The sequence below is a fragment of the Ovis canadensis genome, chromosome 10 (genome assembly GCF_042477335.2).
Source record: "Ovis canadensis isolate MfBH-ARS-UI-01 breed Bighorn chromosome 10, ARS-UI_OviCan_v2, whole genome shotgun sequence".
NCBI lineage: Eukaryota > Metazoa > Chordata > Mammalia > Artiodactyla > Bovidae > Ovis > Ovis canadensis.
Window position 1 is genome coordinate 99,714,037 of NC_091254.1, and position 19,362 is coordinate 99,733,398.

Here is a 19,362-nt window from a genome sequence, read left to right on the forward strand (position 1 = left end):
GGCGTTTCCCAGTGAGGGGACTTGGGGAGGTGTTTGAGAGGAGGGGCCCCGGCTCTGATGGGGGAAGCCCTCCAGGGTGGGGCAGCAGGAGGCAGGGAGGCTCTGGCCCCACGGGGCTGGCTTTCCCTGCTCCTGCCAGCTGACTGATCCAGACGGGATCTCCGTCTCTTGTTGACGGGGATGCTGGAGGGAGTCCAGCTCACGGTATCCCCCCAGGAGCTGTGTGATACCCCTTCCTGCCCTGGGCCCTGTGACCTGTCATCATTGTTCGGTTCAGCGGGCACTGTCTGTGTTTCCATCGTGTCAATGGAAATAGTCAACAAACAACCTGTGATAGGAATAGAAAAGTTCTGATTGAGCCAGACTGAGGATTACAGCGTGGGAGATTCTGAGTCAAGGATTCAAGGCTTATAAAGGCAAAACCCACCGAGTTAGGGAAGTCCTTTGTCAAGAATCAGGATCGGGGCTGCAGGAAGTGGGGTGCTTGTCAGGTGAGGACTGGCTGGGGTCTGGAACGGTTGCCCCGTTCCCAGGGCGATCCCGGCACCCTGCGGCTGCAGCTGGCCGTATCAGCCGCCCTCCCCGGGGGATCTCCAGGTGCCTTTCAGGCCTGTGGAGGAGTGTCCTGTTCTGGAAGCTTCTCTCCAGCCCTCCAGCCTCCTCGGCAGGCCTGGCCCCGGAAAGCCGTCCTTCACCTAAACATCCTCTCCTCTGAGAGTGCTCGGTGACACAGCTGAGGTTGAGAAACAGCCTCGAGAGTCGACAGAAAACCCCGACGTTTCTCAAGTGGGCTTCCCGCACAGGAAGACACACTTGGGGCTGTTTTCAGGTTTGGGGAGTGAGTCTCAGATGCTGAGGGCCCTCGACCTGCACGCTTGTCAGGAGCGGGGCCGGGTGGAGGCAGGGTGAGGCCGGTCACACAGGCCTGACCCTCCATCGGGGGGCGGGGGACGGGCCTCCTGATCCCGGGGAGGCGCACCGGGTGGGCTGCCCTGGGGAGGGGGCGGTGTGGGGGCCAGCGGGGCGTCAGGAGCACGGCTCTGGGAGCCAGGGACCCCACTCGCGGTCTCGGGGAGGCTGTGCGCACAGACCACCGAGCGCCCCCCACTCTCCCCTCTGGCTCCTGCCCCTGCCACTGGGCCTGCGTCTCAGGATGTGTTAGTGGCCCCCGGCGGTCACTGTCCTGACGTGCAGACCACGTGGGGGTGGCCTCAGCCCCAGGCTCCGAGGCAGGCCTCTCCCCACAGACAGAGCCTTTGCCTTGGCGTTTCGGGGCCTCGTGTGGGTCCCAGGCAGCTGAGGGGCACTTTCTGCAAATGCCATGATCCAATCAGGTGGTGTTTCCACGGCACCGCTGCCGTAACTCCCGATCAGCCTGCGGGGGCCTTTCCTCGGTTATATTCAGGGTATAGAAAGTAAGCCTCCTGTGTAGTGGAAAGTGTGTGGCTCCAGCGGCAGAAAGCCTCCGTGGCCCCCCACGTTCTATGTGGGACTGGGGGGTGGCTGGCTTTCTGCTTGTCATCCATCTCTGCAAGGAGACAGTCTGCGGTGGGAAGAGTGTGCAGAGACCGCGGTCCTCCTGCCGGCCTCCAGGCGAGGGTCTCGGGCGCTGTTTGAGGCACGGGGGTTGCTTGCGTGGCGTTTCAGCGTCTCTCCTGCGGGCCGGTTCCCACCCGCCTCGAGCCCTGGTTCCCGCTGCCCGAGTGCTCGGCCGGTTCCTCTCTGCGATTGTTCTGGCTTCTTCAGCCACGTTTGCGCTGCACAGGCTGCTGACGGTGCGTCGTCTCGTGACCAGCTGGCGGCCCACCAGGATGGGTTTCCATCACGAAGAGGGGCGGTTTCCAGGGGGCGCGTCTGGAGAGGAGCCCACAGCTCCCGCTGAGCCTGGCCGGGCAGGGGCAAGGGTGGGAACCGGACGGGACTCCGCCAGGCTGCTGGCAGCTCCCCGCCTCCTGGGGACCTGGTGCCCTTTTCGGCCCCTTCTTCACAAACGCTCCCCGCCAGCACCAGCATCGCCCTCCAGCGTGGGGCCCATCCAGCCTCTGACCTGCCCCCCTCCCGCACAGGCTCGAGGGGGCCTGGGCTCACTGTGCTGTGCCCCTGGTTGTGGGGGCTCAGGACTCCCTGCCCTTTCTCTCTGGGGTAGGAGCTGAGGGCTTGGGCAGCAGTGGCCAACGGCCAGGCGGGGGAGCTGGAGCCAGCCGTCACAGTCTCCCCGATGGGCCTACGCTAAGCTGGGTCCCCTCAGACGGCCAGGCAGGGGACCGGGCTCTCCGCTGAGACGGAAGGCTGAGGGTCTTCTCCAGCGGGCGTAAGCCTCGTCCCCGTCTTAGAGCTCTGTTTCACCGCCTGGTCACTTGGCCCATCTTGTCCCCCCCTCGCCCCCAGCTTAGACTGGACTTGTTGCTTCTTGTAGGGCCATTTCCTGACTTTGATGTGGGGATACAGCCCCCACACCTGGCACAGAGGCCACCCCCCAACAGGCAGGGGTGACCCGCCTCCCCAGCCAGTATCCAGGGGACCCGCCTCGGCCTGCTTTCCAGGGAGCCAGGCCTGCGCAGCCCCCATGGGACAGGTGGCAACAGGTGACCCACAGGTTCATGAGTTCAGCTCGAAGCTGCGTCCCCTGTGCGGAGGGCTGACCCCCCCAGGACCGGGGTGGGGGACGAGGCTCCATCTCTGCACGGGCACTGAGGACGCGCGCTGCGAGGGGTCTACAGGAGACTGGACAGAGGGCCCCTGCGATCACCCCTGCCGTCTCACGCCGACGCCCAGGGAGTGGCGTCAGTGGCTTCACACGCAGCCTCGCCTGGAAGCGCCGCCGTCACGGGCTTCGCTGCTGTCTCTGCTGCCGTGCGTCTCACCGGGGCCAGGCAGCGGTGGCCAGTGCTCTGTCCATCCACCCCACTGCCCCCTCCCGCTGGGCACCCCAGCGCGGGGCTCTGCCGCCTGTGACTGTGGGCGAGCCTAGGGCAGCCCAGTCATGTGTGGCTCGAAGTTTTAGTTTGATTTTGGTTCTGGACCCAGTAAACGACAGTTTAGGTTGGCAGCGTTCACAGTTTTCCAGATGGTCAGCGTCACCAAGTGAGGTGGACCGTCACTGGTGCTTCTGTGACCCAGATGATTCTGTGTTTAATAATATGTTCACGGCAGAAAAACGCCAGTGAGCACCCCGCGGAGGCCGAGAATTTGCCTGAGGAGGAAAATCTCCGTCGCTCAGTTGTGTCCGACTCTTGGCAACCGCATAAGCCGTAGCCCGCCCGGCTCCTCTGTCCGTGGGGTTCCCCAGGCCAGAATACTGCAGCGGGCTGCCGTCTTCTTGGGGAGGAAGGGCCTGTCTTTCCCACTCCCGCAGGGGCCAAGGGCGCAGGTTCAGTGATGGGCGCACCTGGGTCCCTGCCTCCCAGAGGTTCGACTCTGCTCGCAGGCCCCGGGAAGGCTGGTGATTGACGCCGAGGACTCTGATCTGATCAGCTCATGGAGCGTGGTCTTAATCACTGCTCTCGAGGAAGCCTGCAGAGGACAGTGAAAGCTCCCTGGGTGGACAGACGCCCTGTGGTGGGGGGTGTGGGCACTGGAGACGGAGCCACACCACACTCGCCACGAGAAGCTGGAACGCCGGGGACGTGAGTGGGAGATGCCGGTGTTCAGAAACGCCTCCTTACCCATCAAACAAGAATTGTTGGCTTTAAAGCTGAAAACAAACCACGGAACAAGCGATTGCTTTGTCCTGAAAACGGCTGTTGGGGGGACCGCCTCTGCAAAGGCTGAGCTGGTGAACTGAGGCTAGGTTACATGCTTTCGTCCCGGGCTGGCCGTGTAATTCAGCTGATAGGTTGTGTTTGTTTCAGCTGAAATTGGAAACTTCCATTAGTGACTGCCGCTGGCCGAGATCGATTTTCAGCTTATTTCAGACTCTCTTCCGTCCTCATGAGCTTTCTGACTTAAGCGCTCAGACCGCCCTGCCCAGATCCCGACACGGCCGAGGGCGAGGTCGCTGAGGGCGAGGCCGCTGCCCACACGTGGCCCGCTGGTTCTTTAGCCACTTCGGGGGCCGGGGAGAGGGTGGGCTCCGAGTCCAGAAGCAGCGTGCTGGCACAGGTGGTGGGCAGCATCTGCGCGGGGCATGTCTGCGGATCCCTCGCACCTCACTGCTGGGCCCCGCGGCCCAGGCCAGAGCCTGGCCTCCGCACCCGAGGTGCCGGCGCCCTCGAGAGCCCTGGAAGTGGGGTGTCCTCAGCCCGGGCGCAGAGAGCTGGGGTGCTCTGCGGCTGCGTCCATCCCATCCTGCCTCGCTGTGCTCGCTTCTTTTCGAGTTTCTCAGTCTTAGCTGTCTCCTTGGGAAGTCTATCGAGCTCAGTTTTATCCACTAGGAATTGCTGTCTTTGGAAAACCAGCCTTAAGGATGTTCCTTGTTTTCCCTAAAATGGGAAGCGTCTTGCTTTCTGGTGACGCAGCAGTGAGAAGACGGGGTGGAAGCGGCTTCAGAGACGTGAGGTTCCCTGCACTGACTGCACGGGGTCTGGCGCAGCAACTCAGGCATGCGACGGGCGATCCCGTGGGGGCCCTGAGGCACTGCTTTACTGAAACAAGATTGCTAGACCCTAAAATCTTCCTGTTCAAGAAGTGGTTCTTAGTGCATTTACCAACTCATGGAGCACCACCATGATCGAATATTAAAACATCTTTGTTTCACGGAGTAAACCCAGTACGCCAGCGGCAGCCTCCCTGGCCCCAGGCAGCCACGGTGCCGTTTCCGTCTCCACGGATCTGCCTGTTGCAAACTTCCCGTGTACACGGATCGCCCAGTGTTTGGTCCTCCGTGTCTAGCCCCTCCAGTTCCCTGAGGGCTGTTGGCTTTGAATATCTGTCCATGTGCCCGTTGGCCCTTGCATCTCTTGGAGAAATGTCCAGTCAGATCCCCCCGCCTTACTTGCCTTTTTATTATTGGTTGTGGTGGCTGGTCTATCCCAGGTAACAATCCCTCGGCAAGCATGACTCGCAAGTACCTTGTGGGGCATCCCTGGGGGCTGTGCAGGCGAAGCCTTGGCTTCCAGTTCACCTGCGTCTTGGCAGGACGTCTTGTGATTCCCCGGGGACGCCAGATCCCACCCGCCTCCCAACCTCCTCCAGAGGGAAGGGGGTGTATGTTCTCCGCCAGCTGACAGGCCAGGGCTGCGGGCCCAGAGCACGGGCCGAGCGGTCCTGCTGTGACCCACGTGTGAACACAACTTCCACGGAAGCTAATTTCGCCTAGGTCTAGTCCTAGGGGTTTACTTTCAGAAACTGCCGAGAGCTGCCTGCTCCTTATGCTGCCTGTTGTGAAACTAGATGTTGGGCATCTTAGAATCAGGGCCCCGGCTCCCTCCTGCCGCAGACCTCTCTGTCGCCCTGCCCCGGGAGATTCCGTGACCAGCCGTGACTCATCTTAGAGCTTTGTGTGGCTTGACTTCCTCTGGTGTGCGTCGCCCGGACGCTGTGGTTGCTGTTTGGTTTACAGTAGGCGGGGTTAAGAAATTGCTTAAGAGGCCAAGTTTGTTTTCATTGCTGAGCCTGCAGAGACCCAGACTCCCTTCGTATTACTTCCGGCGGGCTGGACACGCAGACGCTGCGTGGCCTGTCAGGCGCACAGCTGTCCGCATCAGCGCCGCGGCAGACAGGCGCTCCCGGCGTCCCGTCTGCTGTCTTGCCTCTGCCTTCTGAGCTGAGTCCAGCCCACTCAGGGTCTGCACACCTGTGCCTCTGACCCCCGTGGGCTCCCCAGTGGCTGATCCGAAACTCTCTGTCTTGCCTGGAGGCTCTTTGGCCGCCGTGACCTCAGGGGGCACCCTCCATGGGCGCCGCTGCGGCCTGATCGGCGAGCACGAGGCCCCCAACGCCGCTCTGTCCCTTGCTCTCTGACCTATTCAGGGACTCAGGGAGCTGCCAGGGCCCCTGGGGGCTGTCGCCCCTGTTTCTCTCCTCAGGGGCCAGCACCAAGGCTCCTCTCTCCTTTGGGGCTGAATCAGTTGGTACGAGGCTCCTCCCAGAGGAGCTTGTGTTGCAGGGGGCGAGTCCTGTGACTGGGCTTGCTTCCTGACCTCGTCCCAGGAGCAGGAATTGTGCCCCGGCCTGTACGGTTAGGGCAGCACCAAGGAGTTGTATTCGAGGCGTCCAGTGATCACACTAAAACCAGCCTGTGCCCAGGGAGGGAACCGGCCTTGAGAAACCTTCTGAGCCAGGGCTGCCTGTGTGGGGGGAGGGGGCAGAGCCCTGAGCCGGGGCTGCCCGTCTGGGGGCCCAGGCCCCGCCCTGAGCCAGGGCTGCCTGTCTGGGGGCCCAGGCCCTGCCCTGAGCCGGGGCTGCCCGTCTGGGGGCCCAGGCCCCGCCCTGAGCCAGGGCTGCCTGTCTGGGGGCCCAGGCCCCGCCCCGCCGCCCGAGGCTGCGCTGTAGTCTCTCGTCCGTGGCTGCGGTGTCCTGGGCTCTCAGGGCTGACAGCACTTAGCCCAGCTGAGTGTTCTAGAAGGCTCTCCTGGGCGGCAGTAATGTCCGGGGCACAGCACTCAGAATAACGCAGAGATGGGTCAGACGCAGGCCGTCTGCGCTCCAGGAGGTCTCGTTCGTGCGACTGTGTCGGGGCCGAGAGACCCTCTGGTCTGAGCTCACAGTTTTACGCTCTCTCTTCAGAGGCCTTTCCCCAAATCCTAGGATCACTCACTGTGGTTTCTCTTTGGAAGCCTTAGGGCTTTGCTGTCGCTTTTTGTGTTTAAATGGGCCCGCTGTGTCACTGACAGTCTGCGCCCGGTGGGGGTGCAGGTGGCTCTTCCTTGAAGAGCTGGGGGGTGGGGTGGGGGCACAGGTTCCTGAATGGGTGCAGGGGTGGAGGTGGGGAGTAGGGATCGACCTTGCAAGTGGGTCGAGCTGCCCCCCTCTGGCCCCCACACAGACCAGCATGGAAGCCAACCCTGGGAAGACCCTGCCCCCAGGCTCCGCCCACACTGAGGGCTCTGTTTCCCACCCGCAGTGTGCCGGGGAGGAGGACTGGGTGGACAGCCGGACGGTCTACGTGGGCCACCGGGAGCCCCCGCCGGGCGCCGAGGCCTACATCCCCCAGAGGTACCCAGACAACAGGATCGTCTCCTCCAAGGTGAGTGTCCACCCGGGGCTCCCCCGCGCGGCTCCTCGGGCACTCAGAGCTCCCTGAAGCTGGGACCACCCGCCCCCGAGTTGCCAGGCTGCACGCTCATCGCCCCACCCCCTGGCCGCCCCCCAGAACATTGTTAGGGTGTCACAGCACGTCCTCCTCAGTTCGCTGTGCTGATTGGTCGTGGTCCAGAGGAGGCCCTCGGACGGGGACCTGGGACCTGAGTCCATAGCGCTGGACCTCTGTGGATTCAGACCGGGTGATGCTGAAGGCTAGACGCACGATCATTTTCATTTAAAAACAGCTCAGGTTGTGGAAAATACAGCTTAGCTTGTGAGAAATAAATTTTGTAAATTTGTTGGTGCATCTGTGTCTTCCTGGAAAGAAAATGTTCATTTCTACCTTAAAAGACTGTCAGCAGTGACTCCTGAAGTGCACAAACGCCGGAGCTCGGTTAGGTTTCCAGCCTGATCTGTTGTTGGCGATCAGTGTTTGATCCGTGTTCTGCTCCAAAGGGAACAGAACACGGTAGAAGAAGGAAAAGCAAGAAACGACCCCAGATGTGTGATCCCTTCCCTTTGATTCTGACCTCACACCGAGCCCCCCAGCCAGGGCCTTCAGGAACCTCAGCCGCACACCCCCTGCCCCAGACTCAGAGGACGACGGGCCGCCACCAGTTCACAACTCGGTGCCTGGGCACACAGGGCGTGTGGCCCCAGCTCTGCCCTCGGGCGCCACAGCATTAGACACGCAGCTCAGGCTGTGCGGTCTCTTCCCCCGTACAGAAGCCTGAACTCCCTGGGGCCTCCGGGCTTGCCTTCCGGGAGACTGTGCGCTTTTAGGGCACCCGAGTGCACCTGCGCCGGAGCCCAGTGAGGCGCAAACGGCCACGCCTCGCCGGTCTCCGGACGCTTTGGGTTTCCTCTCTGCGGCCCGCAAAGCAGAGTCGCACTGGGCCGCCCGTCTCCCCGGCACCATGTGAGGAGGGGGCAGCCAGGTCAGGACAGAGCCCAGAGGGGAGCTCCCGGTGAGGACGGAGCCCAGAGGAGAGCCCACGGTGAGGACAGAACCCAGAGGGGACTAGAGCAGCCAGGGCCAGCTCGCGGCTGATGACACACGCCCAAGCAGACGCCCCCCTGGGCTGTGGTGTGAACCGGACAGGAGGCGGGGATTGTGGTCTGGACTCACAACTCCCCGAGTTGTCTGACGGGAAAGCGATGCTCCGCCCGCCTCAGACGTCTCAGCTCCAGCGCAGCAAGAAAGCGCCCACTTTGTTCCGTGCTGTCCTGCTCTGGGGTTCAGTACCGAGGGCTCTGGGGTTAGGTTCTGTCCCACGATGGCATCAGCGGAAGGCAGGACCTGACAGGCAGGTGCGGGTCAGAGCGGGTCACTGTGCCTTTTATGCAAAGTATTACCTTACATTGTGGCCCAAGTGTCAGAGCAAGTATTTAGACCGTTACGACTTAGCAGAGGTCGGAAGCGTACGACTGGCCCGCTGTGGTCTGTTCGCCAGCTCTCGTGTGTGCAATAGAGACCTCGTTTCATTTTATCCACACAGTGCTGACGATCCGTGCAGTCCTGGCTGTTTAAACTGTCTCACGGGACTTTCAGTTTTCATGCTGTACATTGTCAGAGGTTAACAACCCTTTTCCCACCATATTACTGATAATCACCAGTAATAACTTATGATGGTCATTTATTCCGTAAAATATGCGGATCACACAACATAACATCTAAGCTGCAGTACAGGCCTCCTACACCCGGTAGGAATAAAGTAATCATTTAGGTGGTTTTAAGTTCCAGATCTGTGTGGTTCCCTGGTAGACTAGGGTTTAGGAAACGGAAAGGGCATCCTGAAACAGCAACATTGAGATAGATTAATACTGATCTGCACATTTGGAAGGTGGTAGAAGATGGCCCTCTGCGATAAATACGTGGCGCTTTCTAGTGTGGAAACTTGCGAACATGCAGGAGAAGCGGGGGAGGAGGGCCGTGGGCATGCGCCCAACCGCCCGCTGTCTGCACACATCAGGAGAGGTGGGGAGGAGGGCCGTGGGCATGCGCCCGACCACCCGCTGTCTGCACACATCAGGAGAGGTGGGGAGGAGGGCCGTGGGCATGCGCCCGACCGCCCGCTGTGTGCACACATCAGGAGAGGTGGGGAGGAGGGCCGTGGGCATCTGCGCCCAACCGTCCGCTGTGTGCACACATCAGGAGAGGTGGGGAGGAGGGCCGTGGGCATCTGCGCCCGACCGCCCGCTGTCTGCATGCACCAGCAGGCGGCCCACTGTGTCGTCTATGAGTCTCTTTTCTACCTTGAGACCATTTTGAAGCAAATCCTAAACGATGTACAACTTCCGTCTGTAAATATTTCAGCAGATAAAAGATGGGGTTTTGAGTAGGAACTCTTCCCACTAATGTGACTTTGCACTGAGAGTTTGTTAGAGGTGGGGACGTGTTCTGACTTCCTGGGTGGTAAGTGTGCTGGTCTGGGTCCTGGAGACAGGGTGGGCTTCACCGGATGGAGCCTGGAGGGCAATCCCACTTTGGGATTGGGCTCTCTTGGAAGGGAGCATATAAAGACTGAAAGATCATTCTAGGTTGGTCACAGAACCACAAAAACGAGGTACAGATGTGGTATGGCATGTCTTATGTTTCTTTTAATAGGTCCTTTTCAAAGTTAGGGAAAATAATTTCCTTATGCCCAAGAACGCTGGACTGGGTAGCCTTTCCCTTCTCCAGGGGATCTTCCTGACCCATGAGTGAAACCAGGGTCTCCTGCATTGCAGGCGGATTCTTTACCAGCTGAACCGCCGGGGAAGCCCTCCTTACGGCCCACTTAAGACAAAATTCATCTCTCTCAAACACTTTCAAAGACTGATTTGTTTGTGCTTTTTCTCAAGTTATAGAATCTCAACGACCCTGTCATTTCTGAGACCAGTTTGGGCTCGAACTTCAGTCCTCACCACATTCCTTTAAGGCACAGGCTATTCTTTTATTTTTCTTTTGGTCTCGCTGGGCGGCATGTGGGATCTTTGATCTCCAGCCAGGGATTGAACCCACGCTCCCTGTAGTGAAAGCTCCAAGTCCTAACCGCTGGACCGTCAGAGTAGTCCTTGACACACGCTGCCCTTTTGATCGTGTTACAGACAGAAAGGGTAGAACTCAGGCATTTTAGCAGTGAAGCTCTTCTTGAGCTACCTTGCATTGCCTTGAATTATCTGGGACTGGGTAATTCAAATACGCTGCTTCGGAGTCCGTGTTCTGTGTTGGCAGTTTCTCTGTACGGTCAACAAGTTGATAAAAAGTCTACAAACACTCTCAGCTTTGTTTTGTATCAGAACCTAGTCATCTTTCCCTTTAAATCCAGGGCGGCCTGTCATGGGGCGGAATAGTACCGTGCAGAGTGAAGTGTGACCCGAATGACCCCGCCTGGTTTTCTTTTCTGCAGTACACGTTCTGGAACTTCGTGCCCAAGAACCTATTTGAGCAATTCAGAAGAGTAGCCAACTTCTACTTTCTCATCATATTCCTGGTGCAGGTAAGGCTGGCCGCCTCTTCCTGTTGCCCCGAATGTAGATATAAAGAAGTGGCATTTGCTCTTGGATGATTGACTGGTTTGCTGATAAAGAGGAGCACGGGCTTGGTGCCCCTTTATCTACAGACCCGTCACCTTCTTTCTTCAAGAGCAAGCGTGTTGGTTCAGAGAGACCTGTTCACTAGACCATGGGTGTGGGCCCTGTGTGTGTGAGCCGGTCCGGCTGCCTCCTGCCCTCATCCTCCAGTCCTGGTGGGAGGCCAGGAGCTTCCTAACCTTTAGGGGGACGCACTCGCTAAGCTCCACGTTATCGCACTTATCTACTCCCCACATCACGACCTTGTTGTTCAGTCACCAGGTCGTGTCCGACTCTTTGCGACCCCGAAAACTGTAGCACGTGAGGCTTCCCTGTCCTTCACGATCTCCCTAAACCACGTGGATGCTCCTAAAAAAAAAACATGGAAAGGAAGCGAGTTAAAAGAAAGAAAGTGGAAACCTCAGGGAGATGCTGGGAGGTGTCCAGGGCCAAGCAGTCCATCTGAAGCCCCTCAGAAGGGTTCCCGAAGCCGACTCACCCACCCTCTGTTCCCCACAGCTGATTATCGACACGCCCACGAGCCCGGTGACGAGCGGTCTCCCGCTGTTCTTCGTCATCACGGTCACGGCCATCAAGCAGGTGAGCTTCGCAGACGCAAGTGGATGGAGAGGAGGAGGGTCCCACAGAGGCTCTGCTACGGGGGCTGCGTGTCGTCCAAAGCAGAGTCTGCTGACTTGTTTCAGCCAGTTCACGGGACGCTCGGCTCACCTCTGAAAGTTCACGTTTGTAACTGGTTTAGATGGATTCTTGAGTTGAAACAAGGCAGGTTGTATAATTCAGTGCTCATTTGCTGCCCTGAGAGTTCGAGGAGGAACCTGTCGTTATCACGTTGAACTGCGTGCAGGTGGCCCCTGAGTTGCCTGCCCGCTGCGTCCCCCGCTGCCCGGACCCCGAGGAGTCGCTCCTGCAGAGGGTCTGAATGTGGCCCCACACGTCGCTCAGCCGCGTGACTCCTCACTCAGTGTGGAGCCTGCCGTCCTCTGCAGCCCTGACTGATGAGCCAGTGACTGATGGGAGAGCAGTTTACCTGCTATTCCCGTGATCTGTTCACTGGTGGTTAGCGCTTAACCATCAGCGCTGTTCGGTTCCCACCATTTGGAAGAAAGCCGCGAGCCTCGCTGTCCAGCCCCCTCCTCCAGCCCCGGCTCCTGGCAACCGCCAGTCCACTCTCGGCCTACCCTGGGCGTTCTGTACTAACGGAATCTTACCTTGGTGGCCTTTTGCGCCTGGCTGATTCACTGAGCATGTTCTCAAGGTTTATCCACTTGTAATGTGTGTCAGCGATTCACTCGTAGATGAACAATGCTCCGCTGTGCAGACGGACCCCGTTTTATTTATCCAGCATCCGCTGATGGATATCTGGGTGCTCCTGCTATTCCGGCTCTTCTGGAGAACACTGCCCCGGGCAGTCACATGGAAGCTTTGTGTGGACATAGCTTTTCCGTTCCCCTGCATGCATGCAGAGGAAGAGAATTACTCTAATGTTGAAAGCATTTTCCAAAGTGGCCGAGGCGTTTGACCTTCCCATCAGCTGTGCCTGAGTTTCCAGCTCCTCCACGGTCCCGCTGAGGCTTGTTGCCCATCTGCCTGGTGTAGGCTCATCCTAGTGGGCGTGAAGTGGCAGCCGCGGGGACTTTGCGTTTCCTTCGTAAATAACGATGCTGGGCATCTTTTCATGAGCTTATTGGCCTTTTGTGACTTTTCTTTCGAGAAATACCTTCAAGTCACTGGCCCATTTTTAAGCTGGATTGTGTCTCACCCCTGAGACAGTTTGTGTTCCAGATACAGGTCCCTTAGATGCAGGTATCTCCTGCATACTTTTGAACACGATGTTTGCCCTGAAATAATTCCTGAAAGGCAGCATCTGAATTCTTGGTGGTCACGCTGCTGAGAAAGCCGTGCTCTGTGTTAGTCTCTGAATGAGCACTGGAGGCGCGTCACAGGAGGCGCGGTGCACGCGCTGCCCCGAGCGGTGGGCGTTCACGGCAGAGCGACTCCCCCCAACCAAGAGAACATGAAGAGCCGAGTTTCAGGGCCACCTTCGTGAGTGTGAGGCCAGTGCCCTGCCGGCCTCCGCGGTGAGCGTCTGGACTGGTCAGCGTTTGATCCAGAACGGGAGCGGCATCGAAGGCTTCCCCTGGGATCGTCTGGGTTTTGCTTTCCACTTGCCAGTGATCGGCATGTACAGATTTGAACGGCGCTATGATTTGACCCGTTGCCCATGAAACTGGCTTTGAATGTGGAAGTCTGGAAAGCGGATGGAATGAGAATGTGGCCGAGCAGGCGTCCACGCACGCTGATGGGGCGTGTCGGGCCGTCTCGGGGACTGTGGGGGGGATCTGACGAGCCTGAGACGAGCCTGCAGGGACCCGTGTCACGAGCGGAGCCTGGTCTGTGCACTCGACACACCCTGTGTGAGCCCCTGAGGGCCAGGCCGGGGGCCGGAGACCCCAGTCCTAACCTGAGCGGGCTCTGCCCTGAGGCGTGGTGCCATCGAAGCCGAAAGACCGTAGCGCAGGGGGCGTCCCCATCCCTAAGGGGGTGCCCTGGAGCGTCCTGCCCTGCGGCCATGCTCCTGGGGGTGGGGGGCCAGGCGGGTGCTCAGCAGAGGGCAGTGGCCGCGGCTCCCTGGGGTGAGACCTTCCTGACACCTCGGCCAGGACGTGGTGCCAGGCGGGTGGGGGCACTGCCCTCTGCAGCCCAGGTCTGCCCTTGCTCCACCTGCGGCAACCCGCCGGCAGCCCCGAAGGGCTTGAGGAGGTGGAGGATTCGGGGCTGTGCCCTTCCGGGACCACCTGGCCCTCAGCGGCCTGCCAGCCCCCCGCCTGCATGTCGCCCTGCAGTCCTCCGGGCTGAGTCCCGGCTCCGGGGCCCGGCTCCGGGGCCGCCTGCTGCCCGCCCGCGTCCCCCTCAGCCCTGCTGGGCGTCCTGGCCCCGCTCCACGTGGAGAGCCCCTTCCCCGGGGACTGCCGCCCGGCCTCCCCCGGGCGCGGAGCAGGCCTTGAGCGTGGCCGCCCGGCCGGAGCAGGCGAGGGCTCACAGGCGTCTCTCCTGGGTCCCGCAGGGCTATGAGGACTGGCTGCGCCACAAGGCGGACAACGCCATGAACCAGTGCCCCGTGCACTTCGTGCAGCACGGCCGGCTGGTGCGGAAGCAGAGCCGGAAGCTCCGGGTGAGTGCCCGCGGCCGGCGGCCCTGCGGCAAAGCCTCTGTCGGAGGTCGCTTTAGTCGCTGGGCGCAGACCGCCCCTTCCCCAAGCGCTGCTCCCTTCGGGCACGCTCCTACCACCGTTTCCAACCTCCTTCTCCTGTGGGTCAATTTTTAACGCTGTAATCGACTATAGAGCAGGTTTAGGGCCTCAGCGACCTGGGCGGTAGGTGGGTCCACCTCCAGGACATGTCTTTACGTAGATGGAGTTACATAGCCTGTACCCGCCGGGCTGGCTTTCCTCTCACAGTCGCATTCCCTTGGGGCGCGCCGAGGGTGGGCATCTGGACACCTTTCTCTCCTTGGAGAGTCCGTGGGGGTGGGCCGGGGCGGGGCCGTGACGAATAAAGCTGCTGTGAGCATCTGTGTAGAGGTTTCTATGTGAATATAGCTTCCATTTCTTTGGTATAAAGCCAGGAGTTCAGTTGGTGGGTCGTCATGGGAAACCCCTTCTTAGTTGAGCAGGAGCAGCCCAGCCGCGCCCTGGGGAGCCTGCCCTGCCTGTCCGTCCCCACCAGCTCTGTCTCAGAATCCCCAGCCGCACCCCAGAGAGCTTGCCCTGCCTGTGTGTCCCCGCCAGCTCTGTCTCAGCATCCCCAGCCGCGCCCCGGGGAGCCTGCCCTGCCTGTCCGACCCCGCCAGCTCTGTGTCTCAGCATCCCCAGCCGCGCTTGGTGCTGTCGCTGCTTCTTGCCTCCGTGGCCCTGACCTCCGTGTGGTTTAAGTGTGCGCCTCCCTGGTGGCCAGCGAGCGGCTCACGGCTGCCTGCCTGCCTTCAGGACACCTTCTTCCTGAGACATCTCCTCCTGCGGCTGGTGCCTCTGTTCGTCCTGTCAGCCAGGTCCAGCTCTCCGTGGTCCCGTGGGCTGCAGCGCACCGAGCCCCCCTGTCCCTCACTATCCCAGCAGATGTCCCTTCTGCCCAGAACTTCTTTTTCTCTGGGGTGTCAGTCACTTCAGTTCAGTCGCTCAGTCGTGTCCGACTCTTTGCGACCCCATGAATTGCAGCACGCCAGGGCCTCCCTGTCCGTCACCAACTCCCAGAGTCCACCCAAACCCATGTCCACTGAGTCGGTGATGCCATCCAGCCATCTCATCCTCTGTCGTCCCCTTCTCCTCCTGCCCTCAATCTTTCCCCAGCAGCAGGGTCTTTTCCAGTGAGTCAGCTCTTCGTGTCAGGTGGCCAAAGTATTGGAGCTTCAGCTTCAGCATCAGTCCTTCCAGTGAATATTCAGGGTTGGTTGATTTCCTTTAGGATGGACTGGTTTAGGATTTGTGGCCCTTGCCCGCTTCCTGCTTGGTTCACTGAGGGTTTTTACTGTGGAATGTTGAGAGTTCACATATTCCGGACGCTCGTCGTCTGCCAGAAATACCTTAGCGGGCGTTTCACTGAGCAGAGGCTCTTCATTTTGATGAAGAGCTGACTCCAGCTCACTGGCTTTTCCTTATGTGGATGGTGTTTTTAGCGTCGAGTTAAGAGCTCTTGGCCAAGGCGTGGTGGCCAAACACTTTCTCCTGTTTTTTTTTTTTTTCTTAAAGTTTTTATAGTTTTGGATTGCACTCCTTGTCGATTCTGTGTTCCTTTTTCGTGGAAGTCCTTTTTGCCCAGGACTGCCCTAGCGCTCCAGCCTTGTCTGTGGGGAAGGCGGTCCCTCCTCCATCGAGTCCCTCCTCCCCCTTTTTCTAAAGCCCGTTAAGCCCATTCTGTTGTGATGGTCTGTGCCGGTCCTCTGCTGGAACCACACAGTCCTCCTCACTGTGGCCACGTCCCCGGCCTCGTCCACAGGCTGACCACTCACCTCATCCTCCTGGATGGAGTTCAAACATTGCAAAATATTTCTATCTTAGCAAAATAGAATGTTGCAGAACATTCTGTCAGCACGCCCTGTGGAGCGTCCAGGGTCTGAGCCTCCAGGGTCTGAGCGTCCAGTGGTGCATCGACCTCCCTGGTCTCGCCTGGGTTCGGGCCACACGCCCCGGAAGCGGCTCTTCTCAGCCGCGTCATCCGCACGCTTTCCTGCCGGTGATGCTGTGCGGTGTCCGTGGGAGCCCCGCCCGGGGCCCGCCCCGGTTCACAGCACCGTCTGCCGTCTGTTCTGCAGGTCGGGGACATTGTCCTGGTCAAGGAGGACGAGACCTTCCCCTGTGACCTGATCTTCCTGTCCAGCAGCCGTGCGGACGGGACCTGCCACGTGACCACCGCCAGCCTGGATGGGGAGTCCAGCCACAAAGTAACGCGCCTGCTCCCTGCCCGTGGGACCCCCTCCTTCCCCCGGGATCTGTGCTCCTGTGGCCTGAGGCTGCGTGGGGAGTGAGGCTTTGCGTTCCTGGAGACCAGGGACTGTTTCCTCTTTGCATCTCCTCGATCCCCACTTCCTTCTTCCCGCCCCAGTGCCCTAACCCTCAGCCTCTCCAGGTAACAGAAGCAAGTCCATGTTCCTTTTTAGCTGCTGCTTAGCGAGGGCACCCAGTTAAGGATGTAAGGAAGAAACTGTTAGAATTTGGAGGCTTTCATTTTTCCTGTCAGAATCAGTGACCTCACTAGACTGGAACTGTATGAAAAGCGAGTCTCGATTTGCCCGCTTACTGCTTCTCCAATGAGCATCTTTTTGTTAAAGTATCTTAGTAAGGATTTTCAGAAATTATGATTCATTTCTTACATTCAGTGTGGAGTTCTGTACTGGCAGCTGGTACTGAACAATTTTAATTAATGATTACAAACGAAAAGCGCATCGCTATTAATTTTAAGGTTTTCACTGTTTTGAAAACACGGACGCTTGCAGGGAGGTTATGAAAGTGAGCCTGGCCCATGGGTCCAGCGTTTCTGAGGCTCTGGCTCCCGTGGACACAGGAGCTTCCCCGAGGGACAAGCCCTGAAGGGCACCCTGCTCCTCCCCTGTGGATGACCACAGTCTCATCACATGAAGCCTGTGGGGTTTCCACACGCTCTCGCGTTTTCTACATCCCGAATCCCAGGGGAGGAAGCCTTGCGGCACAGTCGTCTGTACGGAGAGCAGTTTTGGGTGGAGGTGCTCGGTGTTTAGTGGCTGCCGGAGCTTGAGGGGTCGTGTCCACTCCTCCCCAGCCCAGGTGCGCCGTCCACACCCCCCACCCACAGCAGGACGTCCCTGCCCAGACGTGGCCACCCTTCCCAGGAGCGGATGCTGTGAGCGTCCGGTGCATCACTGCGGTCAGGGTGAAGCCACGCCTGTCCACACGTGGCCCGTGGCAGACGTCTGTGTTTGGGCTCCTGGGCTTAGGGCACCAGAGCCGTCTCCTCGAGCAGAGGAGGGGCCCTGCACTGCTCACCTGCGGAGCTTTCCTGTCCTTCAGATGTGGACAGAGCTCTCGTGAGGACAGTTTACAAGCTCCCCAGCGCAGGACACACCAGGGCCCTCACGCTAGCCGGAGGCTGTGATCACGCCCCCGTCATTCTGATTCCTCACCCGCTTGCCCGAGCTAACTCGTCAGGGTTGTGGAGGAGATGGCGTCCTCCCAAGCCAGCCCACCTGTCCACCGTTCCTGGTGCCCTAAGGGCCCATCTTCGCAAAATGGGGTCCCAGACCAGCAGCACCAGCAGCCCTGGGATCCGCTTAGAAGCGTGGTTCTCAGGCGCCACCCAGACCGTCGGCCTCGGAGACTCTGGGGCAGGGCTGGGGCCGTGGCCTCTAGTCTGGACAGATGAACCCAAATGTCTGCTTTTGGAGGAGAACTGGGTTAGTTGAGGACATTGGCTAAGGACACTTGGCTGGCGCGTCTCAGATGCAGGAATCACGCACGGTGGTACCTACAGTCTTGTAACCGTTTTACGTCTGCAGACGCTGTCTCATATGTAGCCAGGCTCTGTACTCAGCCTTATTTATGTGCATAAGCACTTAGACACCGGGGCTGCCCAGGACGGGGGGACCGACTGCCCCAGGACGGGGCTCCCACCGCGGGGAGATTATGTTGCTTGTTTGGGCTGTGACTCCCATGTCCTGTCTGTCTGCAGACCCATTATGCGGTTCAGGACACAAAGGGGTTCCATTCGGAGGAAGACATCGACAGTCTCCACGCAACCATTGAGTGTGAGCAGCCCCAGCCCGACCTCTACAAGTAAGCCAGCCTCCGCCCGGGGCCCCCCCGCCCCCGCCCCCCAGGGCCTCCCCGCCCCCCAGGGCCTGGCTCCTGGCTGGTTGGGGGTGTGTGTGCATCACCGCGAAGTCTAGTCTGGTTGGGGGTGAGTGTGTGTGTATCACCGCGGAAGTCCAGCTGGTTGGGAGTGTGTGTGCATCACCGCGGAAGTCTAGCCCCTTTCCAATCTGTAGCTCTCTGTACAGATGCTTGAAAAGGCTTCCTGGAATAAATGTGTTGAAGAAAAATGAATTTTCTGTGCTTTGAGGAAGTGATTTTAAGGAATGTCATTTAAGTCATTGCAGCTGTGGGCTAATTAGGGCAAGTAAAAGCGGGGCGGGGAAGAAGCATGGTTGAGCCCCTCAGCCTTGTGTTCCCGGGAGGACCTCAGCCCTTCTTAGAGAGGGAGGTACCGGGTGGGGGCGGTCCAGGAGCCAGGGTCTCAGGTCCTGTTCCCCACCCCCCACCCGCCCACTGCCACGGCAGTGACCTGACCCTCCCGCCCCCAGGTTCGTCGGCCGCATAAATGTTTACAACGATCAGAATGACCCTGTGGTGAGGTGAGTCCTCTGCTTCTTATGAAGGCTTTTGGGGGTTTCGTGTCTATCGTTCAGTTAAATGTGGCTCTTTTCCTGATGAGAGCTGTTCGTGGTGGTTGTCCAGTGGGTTTGAGGGGGTCCTAGAGAAAGAAATGGCACCCCACTCCAGTATTCTTGCCTGGAGAATCCCATGGATGGAGGAGCCTGGTGGGCTACAGTCCACAGGGTCGCAAAGAGTCGGACACGACTGAGTGACTTCACTTTCACTTTCTGACCAGAGTCTGGGCCCTGTCCTTTAAGGGGTTTGAGGGACTCCTGTCTGACTGGAGTCTGGGCTCTGTCCCGTGGCTGGTTTGAGGGGCTCCTTTCTGACTAGAGTCTGGATTCTGTCCCGTGGCTGGTTTGAGGGGGCCCTTTCTGACCAGAGTCTGGGCCCTGTCCTTTAAGGGGTTTGAGGGGGTCCTTTCTGACTGGAGTCTGGGCTCTGTCCCGTGGCTGGTTTGAGGGGGTCCTTTCTGACTAGAGTCTGGATTCTGTCCCGTGGCTGGTTTGACGGGGTCCTTTCTGACCAGAGTCTGGATTCCGTCCCGTGGCTGGTTTGAGGGGGTCCTTTCTGACCAGAGTCTGGATTCCGTCCCGTGGCTGGTTTGAGGGGCTCCTGTCTGACCAGAGTCTGGGCTCTGTCCCGTGGCTGGTTTAAGGGGCTCCTTTCTGACTAGAGTCTGGGCCCTGTCCTCTAAGGGGTTT

The 19,362-nt window shown here is 59.4% G+C and overlaps 1 protein-coding gene across 5 annotated transcripts in view; it reads left to right on the forward strand.

The window, feature by feature from the left end:
- ATP11A (ATPase phospholipid transporting 11A) overlaps positions 1-19,362 on the forward strand; it is a 95,047-nt gene that overhangs the window by 35,060 nt on the left and 40,625 nt on the right. For all 5 annotated transcript variants that reach the window (XM_069602052.1, XM_069602050.1, XM_069602054.1 and 2 more), the window contains exons 2-8: positions 7,004-7,126; positions 10,575-10,664; positions 11,257-11,337; positions 13,823-13,930; positions 16,066-16,194; positions 17,955-18,058; positions 18,586-18,636. In XM_069602052.1, coding sequence (XP_069458153.1) covers positions 7,004-7,126; positions 10,575-10,664; positions 11,257-11,337; positions 13,823-13,930; positions 16,066-16,194; positions 17,955-18,058; positions 18,586-18,636 — 686 coding nt within the window. The remainder of the gene's footprint in view (positions 1-7,003; positions 7,127-10,574; positions 10,665-11,256; positions 11,338-13,822; positions 13,931-16,065; positions 16,195-17,954; positions 18,059-18,585; positions 18,637-19,362) is intronic.